Source organism: Lycorma delicatula, chromosome 10, assembly GCF_047948215.1.
Source record: "Lycorma delicatula isolate Av1 chromosome 10, ASM4794821v1, whole genome shotgun sequence".
In the NCBI taxonomy this organism is placed as follows: domain Eukaryota; kingdom Metazoa; phylum Arthropoda; class Insecta; order Hemiptera; family Fulgoridae; genus Lycorma; species Lycorma delicatula.
The window spans coordinates 44,647,608-44,660,052 of NC_134464.1; the positions used below are offsets into that span (position 1 = coordinate 44,647,608).

General features: G+C 30.3%; 1 protein-coding gene across 1 annotated transcript in view; it reads right to left on the bottom strand.

The window, feature by feature from the left end:
- The window catches only part of LOC142331720 (protein PALS1-like), a 651,443-nt gene that overhangs the window by 343,375 nt on the left and 295,623 nt on the right, over positions 1-12,445 (bottom strand). The window contains exon 4 of the mRNA XM_075377757.1: positions 9,484-9,620. Within this exon, the coding sequence (XP_075233872.1) occupies positions 9,484-9,620 (137 nt within the window). The remainder of the gene's footprint in view (positions 1-9,483; positions 9,621-12,445) is intronic.

The following is a 12,445-nucleotide window of genomic DNA, read 5'->3' on the forward strand; positions in this document are numbered from 1 at the left end:
TAAAACATATCAATTTGTTTTAGAACATATCTTTGTTTATCTTTTTTTAAAATGTTCTAAAACATATCAATTTGTTTTAAAATACATCTTTGTTTATCTTGTTTTAAAATGTTCTAAAACATATCAATTTGTTTTAGAACATATCTTTGTTTATCTTGTTTTAAAATGTTCTAAAACATATCAATTTGTTTTAAAATACATCTTTGTTTATTTTGTTTTAAAATGTTCTAAAACATATCAATTTGTTTTAAAATATATCTTTGTTTATTTTGTTTTAAAATGTTCTAAAACATATCAATTTGTTTTAAAATATATCTTTGTTTAACTTGTTTTAAAATGTTCTAAAACATATCAATTTGTTTTAAAATATATCTTTGTTTAACTTGTTTTAAAATGTTCCTAACATATTTGTTATAAACATATCTTTGTTTATAATTTTAACATATCTTTGTTTAAAATTTTCTAAAACATATCAATTTGTTTTAAAATATATCTTTGTTTAACTTGTTTTAAAATGTTCCTAACATATTTGTTATAAACATATCTTTGTTTATAATTTTAACATATCTTTGTTTAAAATTTTCTAAAACATATCAATTTGTTTTAGACATTGTTTATCTTGTTTTAAAATGTTCTAAAACATATATCAATTTGTTTTAAAATATATCTTTGTTTAACTTGTTTTAAAATGTTCTAAAACATATCAATTTGTTTTAGAACATATCTTTGTTTATCTTGTTTTAAAATGTTCTAAAACATATCAATTTGTTTTAAAATACATCTTTGTTTATCTTGTTTTAAAATGTTCTAAAACATATCAATTTGTTTTAAAATATATCTTTGTTTAACTTGTTTTAAAATGTTCCTAACATATTTGTTATAAACATATCTTTGTTTATAATTTTAACATATCTTTGTTTAAAATTTTCTAAAACATATCAATTTGTTTTAGACATTGTTTATCTTGTTTTAAAATGTTCTAAAACATATCAATTTGTTTTAAAATATATCTTTGTTTAACTTGTTTTAAAATGTTCTAAAACATATCAATTTGTTTTAGAACATATCTTTGTTTATCTTGTTTTAAAATGTTCTAAAACATATCAATTTGTTTTAAAATATATCTTTGTTTAACTTGTTTTAAAATGTTCTGAAACATATCAATTTGTTTTAAAATATATCTTTGTTTATCTTGTTTTAAAATGTTCTAAAACATATCAATTGGTTTTAAAACATATCTTTGTTTAACTTGTTTTAAAATGTTCTAAAACATATCAATTTGTTTTAAAATATATCTTTGTTTATCTTGTTTTAAAATGTTCTAAAACATATCAATTTGTTTTAAAATACATCTTTGTTTATCTTGTTTTAAAATGTTCTAAAACATAATTTGTTTTAAAATATATCTTTGTTTATCTTGTTTTAAAATGTTCTAAAACATAATTTGTTTTAAATATATCTTTGTTTATCTTGTTTTAAAATGTTATAAACATATCAATTTGTTTTAAAACATATCTTTGTTTATCTTGTTTTAAAATGTTCTAAAACATATCAATTGGTTTTAAAACATATCTTTGTTTATTGAGTTTTTATCACTTCAACATTTTTTATCACTTCTAGTGGTAGTTCATTTATATATAAATCTTCAAATTCATATTATTTTAAACTAAACCAAGTTTACAGTAAATCAAAATTAAATTGTGAAAACAGAATATATGTTTTATTTTATACTAATGGAACCTCACAAAATTTAACTTTTCACTCTCCCTTTTCCCCTTTCCCACACTCTTTCCCCAAATTACCCTTGCCCAATTTCCTTCCTTTTCCTTTATTCATCTTTCCCTCATTGCCCTTTCCCCATTCCTCTTCCACTCCTTCCCCTTTTTTTCACCTTTTCCCTTTCCATTTCTTTTTCACCTTTTCCCTTTTTTTCTTTTTTCTATTTTAACCTTCTTCCCTTTTACCTTTTCCAATTTTTTCCTTTTTCCCCCTCTCGTAAATCTGTAGTTTTTTAGTCTATAGAGGACACACAAATCGTAAACATTGAAAAGGAATCGTAATAATTGAATATAGCGTGTATTGCTTTTACATCCAACAAATAGCGCTGCTTTTCAAGAAAAAACATGTTTTTACCTGTACCATGTGTGACATCTTAGGTATATAAGTAGTAGGTATATAAAAACATGCGCGTATTCGAATGCAACGTTGTGTCAAAATTTCAAAGCAATCAGTGAACTTTCGGTGATTTCAGATTTTGAACAAACTAACATTTACATTTTTATTTACATAGGTAAATTTGTATAGATAGATTGTATTAATATTTATCGTTTCTTGGCAACGGCTCAAAGATTAAAAAATTCTACTTTATTATTGATTTAAATAACAAAAAAAAATTTATTTTAAAGTCGACATTACTATTTAAATAATTTTATTTGTGGAAATAGGATTATGATTAGCCTTAAAATATAACTAACAATAATATATAGCAGTAAAATATATTGTGATAACACATTACACAATTATTTAATGAAATTAATCATAAAAATAACGAAAAAGTAAAAAAAAAAAAACACTAATAGAGATATGGTAATTATTATAATTAAATGATTAACCTAACAAGTTTAGTCTTAAAGGATAATATTTAAAAGGTTAGTAAATACATAAAAATATCATAATTTGATAAATAATATTTTTATTAGGGTATTATTTTATTTTATAATAAAATTAACTTTTATAATACAATGATTACGGTAATTAATTTATATAATTGTATTAAATTAAGATAAATAAATAAAACAAAAGTAATTGTATTTAATTAGACCTATAATATAAATACTTATAAATATAATTACAAATAGAAACTCAACTTTATGTAAATTATTATTAAATATAAAAAACATTTATTTAATGAATATAAACGAAATTTATCCACCAATTAATTTACAAAAAGGCTTAAATAAAATAATAAAAATATTAATTAATGATAATTTATTTTATAATTGTGTATTGTTATTTAGGTCTTTATAGAAACTGTCCTTGCTACCAAGGTTATAAAATAAATAAGAAATGCATTTTATATATATATATATGTATATGAAGATAATTATAATAAGATGAATGATTACATAATAAACAATGGTGTAACCGCAGTTATTAATAATGAAAAAATATAATCTCTATTTTAAATCATCAATGTCATTAAAAGAAAAATGATTATTTTAATCATAATTAAATATTAAAATCATTTAAACTTCATAATTATAATGGTTTTTTACTTTACTTATAAAGAAAAATTAAAAAAAAAAGAAGTTGTTTGCAATAGCCGCAAAATGATATCCATATTTTAAATAAAAAATAATGTTAAGGAAAACAACAATCAAATAAAGTTATTTTCTTGTTTTTAAACTCCAATTAATATAGTTAAAATATAATACTTCAGGAATTTTATGGTAATATTATATGTTTTAATAAACAAAAAAAAAAAAACAAAAAATGTTTCTTACGTTTACTGTGTTAAATGCAAGAAATTCCAGAGAAAAGCGTACAACCAATAAAAAATTACCTAAGATTTTTTTTTTCGGCGGGTGGAAAACTTTGATCGGTTCCCCCTATATCCAATATTGCCCCCAAAGTATTTTTTTTTTTTTTTTGAGTCACTACTACTAAGTTTAGAAAGACATAAAAAAATCGGTTAAAAAAATATGCAATAAATAAAAGAATAGCTTTTTTCGATTTTTGGGGAAGGAGGAATTTGAAGGCCAAATGTTATCAAAAAGCGGTAAGATAAGCATGTACACAAGAACTCTCTCTTTTTCTGTTTAGACATTCCAATTACATGGCGAAATGAATTTCTTTCTTCATGACAATTGTTAACAGGTCATGGGACTTTCGAGTATTATTTGCACAGGTTCGGCAGACGTAATTCCCCTTGCTGCATGTATTGTAGTAGGGTGCATACTGCGGAACATACAATCATCGAGTGTGAATAATGGCGCGTTTTACGTAGGCAGGCTGGCCTGGGTGGACTCCAGCCAGAGAGTTTAATTCGTTTTATTTTGACATCAGATGAAAATTGGAGGGCTTTTAATTCGTTTGCCACGAAAGTGCTACGCAACAAAGTCGAGAAGGGGCGCCGGCGTGGATTTTAAAGTTAGGGAAGGGCGGATAGCCCCGGTCGTGAGAGTCGGGCCGAGATGTGTCAGTTACGATATCGACCGGGGACTCCGGGGTCCTTAGGCTGGAATGTGGCAAAATTAAAGACCCAGACCCGGCTGCTGTGTGGGGGATCGGGGGCGGCTTGGTCAAGCCTGGTTCTTTCTGTTCGTGGTGAGAGGCGTGAGGCATTAAAAAGTAGACAACGAGACCAGTTCTCCAGGGAGGAGCCCGGGAACGACATAGTCGGGTCTGGTACACCTCTTCTCGGAGATTAGGCGATAAAAAAGATCCACCGGGAGGACTGAACTGCCATACCGGACGGAGTTGAAGGACGCTCTCCTGAGCTGAGCTTTACTTGATTGTATGTCAGGCCCAAGCGAGTAAGGGATAATGAACTAAGGTCGACCATTTCTAACCCTACCGGGTTGGTCTATTAGTGAACGCGTCTTCGTAAATTAGCTGATTTCGAAATCGAGAATTCCAACGTTTAGATCCTACCAAAGGGAGTTACTTTTATACGGATTACTAGAGCGCGGATACCGAGTGTTCTGTGGTGGTTGAGTTTCAATTAACCACATATACCTGACGGTGATTCCCGGAGGCTACAGAAAAAAAAGGTCGACCGTTCCTGAGATGTGTGGTTAATTGAAACCCAACCACCAAAGAACCTGGTATTCTAATCCGTATAAAAGTAACTGCCTTTGCTAGCATTTGAACCTTAGAACTTTTGACTTTATTATCAGCTGATTTGTGATGACGAGTTCACCACTAAACCAACTCGGTGGATTATGTGCACGTGTACATAATTATGGAGATATTGACCCCAAAATTTTAACAACAATTTACCTCACAAACACGATTCTCTACAGTCATCAAAATCGGCTTATCCAGTCAAAAGTTATTAAGCCTCAACACGCCAGCACACATACATACTATGTAAACATTACCTTCCACTTTTTTTTGTTTTTCTTGCGGTTCCTGGGTCATGAAACGTCGAGAAACAATATTTTAGAACAACCTTGACAGTTGTTACATCGCTTCTAAACCAGTTAATGTCGACTCTCAGCCAATTAATTCTGATTACTTTGTAAAAATTTCCATAGCAACACAGCAATATAGCCAATATAGTAAAGTGTGTCAGCCGTTTAAACATCTGATACGATTTTTGTGTTATGATATTTCATGTTGATATCTTGTTCGTTACAAGTAAATCGTAGCAGCTTTTGATTAACATTTTTAATAATAAATATAATATTATACTCGTTTATGATATGTAAACAACATAATTTATTAATCTCTGTCGAGTACCGTATTTTTCCATATCATTAATTATGACGAGAAAACATATGTCTTTAGAAATAACAGGAAATATTTATATTATTGTTAATTAAAAATGTAATAAATAAGATATAATAATATCTCTCTCGCTCTCTTTTAGTATGACTAAATATGTCTGTGATAATTTATAATTATATATGGAGGTTTGGACATTGGCAGCTATGCTTCCAAATAACAGTCTTTCTAAATAATTCTCAGTTGTAATTGGGCAAACTAGGTAATCAAAAAAACATTTCTTCTCCGGTAAAAATTATTTTTTCCTATTATTTTTTTGTTCATACTTAGTAATATAATTTTTATATCCATATGTTCAAGCATTTTTATACCCCCACACAAGCATCAAGTTTCAAATAAATCATCACGGTGGCTCACCGCATAAGCGCGTATATGTTTGCTCAAAAATGTATATGCGTTTATATTAATAATCTTTATTACAATTTCTAAACTTTCAACAGTAAAGATTTTTTTTTGTCCAGTCATTTGACTGGTCTGATGCAGCTCTCCAAGATTCCCTATCTAGTGCTAGTCGTTTCCTTTCAGTATACCCTCTACATCCTACATCCCTAACAATTTGTTTTACATATTCCAAACGTGGCCTGCCTACACAATTTTTTCCTTCTACTTGTCCTTCCAAGTAGTTGCTTTATTAAAGCGACTATTCCAGGATGCCTTAGTATGTGGCCTATAAGTCTGTCTCTTCTTTTAACTATATTTTTCCAAATGCTTCTTTCTTCATCTATTTGCCGCAATACCTCTTCATTTGTCACTTTATCCACCCATGATTTTTAACATCCTCCTATAGCACCACATTTCAAAAGCTTCTAATCTTTTCTTCTCAGATACTCCGATTGTCCAAGTTTCACTTCCATATAAAGCGACACTCCAAACATATACTTTAAAAAATCTTTTCCTGACATTTAAATTAATTTTTGATGTCAACAAATAATGGGCAGGCAGGAGTAGGTTTCGTAATGAACAAGAAGATAAGGAAGAGAATAGAGTATTTCAAAACGCATAGCGATAGAATCATTGTAATAAGGATAAAATCAAAACCTAAACCGACAACGATTGTTAACGTGTATATGCCTACAAGTGCCCATGATGATGATGAGGTAGAGTGTGTATACGAAGAGATTGATGAAGCAATTAAACACGTAAAAGGAGATGAAAATTTAATAATAGTTGGGGATTGGAATGCAAGCATTGGAAAAGGCAAGGAAGGAAATATAGTGGGTGAATACGGGCTGGGCAAAAGGAATGAAAGAGGGGACCGACTTATAGAGTTTTGCACGAAGTATAATTTAGTAATTGCGAAAGTGTGATACAATCAATCAGACACAAAACGTTTATTTTATAATAACTAATATAACATACTCACTTTTTTGGCTTATACTATGCGTTATTCTAGCTAAACAGTAGACTGGTCTGAAGGGAAGGTGGGGGGTTAATAACCCCCACCCTACTCTGCATTGCCGTCTTCTGGCAATTTCTATGAAAATTGCCGCAAAATAAGTCTTATAATGCATTTTTAATTTAATTTATTTTTATGGGGTACGATATGCCTTTGGATACCACTTCCCCTCTTACCAACCCTTAAGGACGAAATATGTAAAATACTTACATATACTCCATATATCGATTTTACAGTTTTATTTCATTGTCGATTTATTACAATTTTATCTCATGTGTCGAAGTGTTTTCTTTAGCGTTCATCTCGGTGTAACATACTGATAACCCATCTCGCACCCATCCATTCGCTAACGGCACCTAGATCAAGAAAATAGTCCACATGTAAATTTAGGAAGTGAACCTTCAAGCTCATGGATAAGCCAAAATTTTTGTACTTCTGCAGCATGTTCTTAACAACTGATTTGAAGTTCAGATCCTTCTTATCGTCCAGAAACTTGGTTACTATGTCCTTAAATGCTCTCCAGGCTTCTTTTTCTGCAACTTCCATTTGTTTCTCAAAATTACCATCTTTGTCAGAACCAGTAAAGACACCCTGATTTATTTTGGCGGTTGAACTGGAAATTTATCACTGATGTATTTAAAACATTTACCTTCTTTTGGTAAGGCTTTCACAAACTGCTTCAGCAAATCTAACTTGATATGGAGAGGTGGAAGGAGAACTTTATTTGGTTCTAGCTTTCGGAAAATTTTTTGGTTCCGGGTCTAATGAAGCTCTTTTTGGTCAATCTTTCCTTATCCAATAATTTTCTTTGTCTGTGTTATCCATTCACAGTAAAACCAACACCAGTTTGTGTATCCTCCTTGCTGTTCTAGGAGCATCGATATTATTTTGAGATCGCCGCACGTTACCCACTTATGATTGTTGTACTTAATTTTACCGAGAACGAATTCAAAATTATGGTAACCATCTTTTAAATGGATAGAATATCTGACGAGTATTGACGGATACCTATTCCGATTGTGAAAAAAGAAAACTTTGAGGGTTCTTTTGTACGAATTTATGAACAGTCTCCGATCGGTACTTCGTACGGAATGTTAAATCGAGTCAAAAGTCCTTGTATATCAGTGCAGAAAAATATGGAAGGAAATCCTTTTCTCTGTACCCGAACCAGGAAAATTAGGTGCCAGCTGCTAGTAGGTTCTTTTCTTTAAGCCTTGAACAAAGTCTGAATTTTATTTGGTCAGATGTAAGTCTCGAACCAAATCGTTTAGTTCAGATTATGAATAAAGCTCTGGTGCACAGCTATCTCCTGGTTCGTACTCCTCGATGTTATTTTCATTCTAATCACTTGTGGAACCGTCTATTTTAGGAAAATGTTCTGGTAGAATTGGCACTGGTACGTCTGAATCATGAGAAACCAGGCGTAAAACGGTTTTTTTATTCTTCAAATTGAAACCGTGACACCAGTCGAACAATAGTAACAATCATTGATGTGATTTCGTGGCTTTCGCCACACCATTGGAACACCAAATCTGAACGCTTCTTATTCACCCTTTGACTACCGTCTAAATCCTTCAACACACGAGTAGTAAACCTAGCGGGGCGCCCATGTTTTGCCTTGAGCTCTTATTTTCACTCCAAAATATATGAGGCACACTTGTCGAACGAAACCTTTTGTATTTCTTTTATTCCTTTCCTCGATTATTTCCCCACAAATGTAACAAAAAAAATCTGCAGAATTTTTGGAGCCTCTTGAAGCCATTTTGAAAACGGAAAATTTGCTTTATGGACTGAAAATATATTTTCCACCAACAAAAACGCGTTTATCTTGGAGGACAGAGAAAAACTCGATTTACGCACGCTGATGGTTGAAATAGCATTGATAGTAATTGCACGGTGCACGAGTGGCGCGGATAGCCACCAGTAACATGTTTTTTTATTACCGTGATTTATTATCGTGGTTTCATGAAAAATTTGATTTAGTTATCACGTGAGTCACGATAATAAAAAAAACAACATGGCCGCCATATCGGTTTAGGCCAACTTTTTGCAACTCTGTTATTGCAAAACTCTGTTATTTGTCGTCGGATTTTTACGATTAAGGTGTTTACAAAAAATCCTTCTTAATTTTTATAATACAAAACAATTTGATAAATCTAATAATTCCTAAGATATTTAAGAATGAAAAATTGAAATAACCGTCATTTTGAAATCTGTTTACGAAGAGTATCGTTATTTTTTTTCCTATTAAAATATTTTATTTTAAACTATCTCGAACAGTCTTGAAAAATAATTTTTTCCTTGAAAATCACAAAATGGCGGACAGACAGAAAAATATGCGTTTTCGGACCTATGTTCACTGGACATTTTTCTTCAGTATGTTAAGCGGAATCTCTTCCTAGAGTTTGGAATCACCTTTAAATGACACTCTGTGTATATACATAAGCAACAATTTCTAATTTTGTTAAATACAACAAAATAAGCTATGCTATTAATTTTACAATAATAGAATACTAGATTTACAGTTAACACACTTCATTAAATTTTAAAACTTTTGTTTAATAGAAATTCATAAATACCTGCTTAGAGAGGCCTTGTATATCGACAGGTTTGATTCGTTTGAGTGCCGAGAGTCGTTCCAACCTTTCTCTGGCTTGCTGTTCAACAGCGATAACGAATGCATCCTGAACATTGCTGTTTTGAGCCAAATCCAAAGCTGTAACAAAAAGAAAAAGACAAGAAAAGGTTAATAAACACATTTAATAGTAATCAATTACGGAAATCTGGAATTAACGTAAAATTGGCGTAATTTTTTAAACAATACACATTGTTGATTTTGTTTTTTTTTTGTTCCTAAAAAAAATATTTTAATTATTTACAATTATGCGTTTTACGAGGTATGACCTTCTTATAAGATGTAACCTTAAAAAATCATTATCTGTCCAATAGAAAGATTAAAACTGATTTTTTTTTTTTAATATGAAAAAGGTTACATTCTCCGGCTTCACCAAGTAATTATTCAGGACTAGGTGAATATTTTCCTTCCGCATCATAGCTTCCCTGGGAATTTCTTCAGAACTAGGTGAAAATTATTCCACATTCCTACAGAAATTATTCAAATACACAACCAGTGATATGAAAATATAATGAATCATTTAATTAGTATAAAATTGTGATTTTTAGTTAACGACAAAAAAGAAAAAGTTTTATTTCTGTTTCCACTCTTTATGGAGTTTGGAATAAAACTTAACACCATGATAAAGTATCTTAGCTATTTGAAAAACATTGAATTATATGAAAAGATTTGCACACACTGAGTAAAATTTTGAAATACGGAGGGGGGGCGTCTAGTACAATCGGTTGGGGTACAAAAGTTCCAATCGAAACATGACAAGAAAAAATTTCAATATCCGAAATTTCCAAAAATATATTTTTCCAAAAGAACATTAGTACTAAAATGTATAATTCCAATCTTAAAATTAGAACCAAATTATGCTGTTTTGAAATATCCAAGAATTTTGAAATATTCATCTTTAAATATTCGGTTTTGAAATATTCATCATCAACCAAATCTTGAAGATTGGAAACTATGTTGAATATTTTGTCTTCAATCATTTTAAAACGAGGCTTTCTAGCTTCCGTGTACCCTTGTTGCTTTTGAATTTCTGTTAAAAAATGCATATAAATTCGGATCGGATGATGTCGTCCAATAACAACAACTTGAAACCGGTTGTGCCATTTCTCAGAAGAAATGTTTTTCCTCGCAAAAATGTTGGAGCGAAGCGTCTTATTAATTCCCCTTACTTTGGAGGATATATATAATGGCTCTTCTTCTTTCTTGACCACGTCTACTGCGGATATATGTGAACTCAAAATAATCAGCTACGGGAAGGAATTCCTTTGAAATCACATCGATAAAGATATTAAAAAAAATCGAGAACTCGGTCTACATGAACAAATGGTAATGCGCATATCGTCTGTGTATTCTCTTTTATATTTCGATCATCTTGAACATTGCAACGTTCTTGTAGTCCTTCAGCCTGTATTAGTCTAAAAACGTTTTGGCTGAGATGGAATAAGCATGCATATTCAATGTCACCAATAAAAATTCATCTATGTATAAATAACAAGTCATTCCAGATTTTATTCTTTCAGCAATAATGTGTAAAAGTGTTGCACAAATAATCATAAATTATTCCCTCTAACCAATGTCAAAATTTGCGATTAAGGTTACAAAATAAAGCAAGAAAATTAAGTCGTTACTATGGAAATCAATGATTATTAAAAAAAAAAAAAAGATTTTCGATTAGAAATATATATTTAAAGTGGAAATGTAATAATATCGGGAAAATAATTATGTTGGATGAAGGAAGTTAGAAAATTAATAATTTTTGAAATTTTGTATTGGAAATTTCGTCACCATACTGTGTAATCGTTGAGAAAATTAAAAGTATTAAGAAAAAAAACAAACCATCAAGTCAGATATTATCCAATTTGATCCATGTAGTCTAAAGATAAGAAAAAAACAGGCCAACATTCATAAATACATCTTTTTGGAATTTAATTATGCTAAAATTGTGTTTTTTTTCGGTAAAGGGGGATCATGAAACGTTAAGATTTGCAAAAACTCCAACATGTAAAACTTGACCCATTTAGTATACTTTCCGTTATGCAGTATAAGGCTATATACCCATTGGGTTGGTCTAATGGTGAACTCGTCATCGCAAATCAGCTGATTTTGAAGTCGAGAGTTCTAACGTTTAAATCCTAGTAAAGTTACTTTTATACGGATTTGAATATTAGATCGTGGATACCGTGTTATTCGGTGATTGGGTTTCAATTAAAAACCACACATCTCAGGAATGGTCGATCTGAGACTGTACAAGACTACACTTTATTTACATTTATACATATTCTTTCATCCTCTGAAGTAATACCTTACGGTGGTTCCGGAGGCTAAACAGAAAAAGAAAATATGAGGCTATATAGATGATCAATACTAAACTGAACAATATATCTGTACAGTCAGTCCTTCTTTTATCGATAACTGTAGAAATACCAAAAAATAATTTAAAAAAAATTCTGTCGTAGTAAGTGCATCAGAAGGGTGGATTTCCGGTTTTGGTTAACCTTGAAAACCTACCCAAAAACACAATTTTTTTGCCTATAATTACGGTTTTTGTGAAACGATTCACTTGAAATTCAACAGGGCTGTATTCCCAATAAGCTTGAAATTTAATTTTTAAAAACCTGTTTTACAGAAACGACTTGAATAACTGGAATTAAAAATAATAAGAACATAATCGGTTTATGATAACTGTTAAAAAATTAGATTAAGCATAGTATTTACTATGGTAAACCGTACATCGAGTTTTTACGGGAAATCAAAGTATTTATTACATTACCGCTTAGCCTATGTTAAATTATATATTTAGCTAAAAAAGCATCTTTATACATTGACTATCTGTATTTATATTAAAAGCATGTTCTTATAAATCATAAAATAAATAATTTAAATACACGTACGTGTATGTATAGATA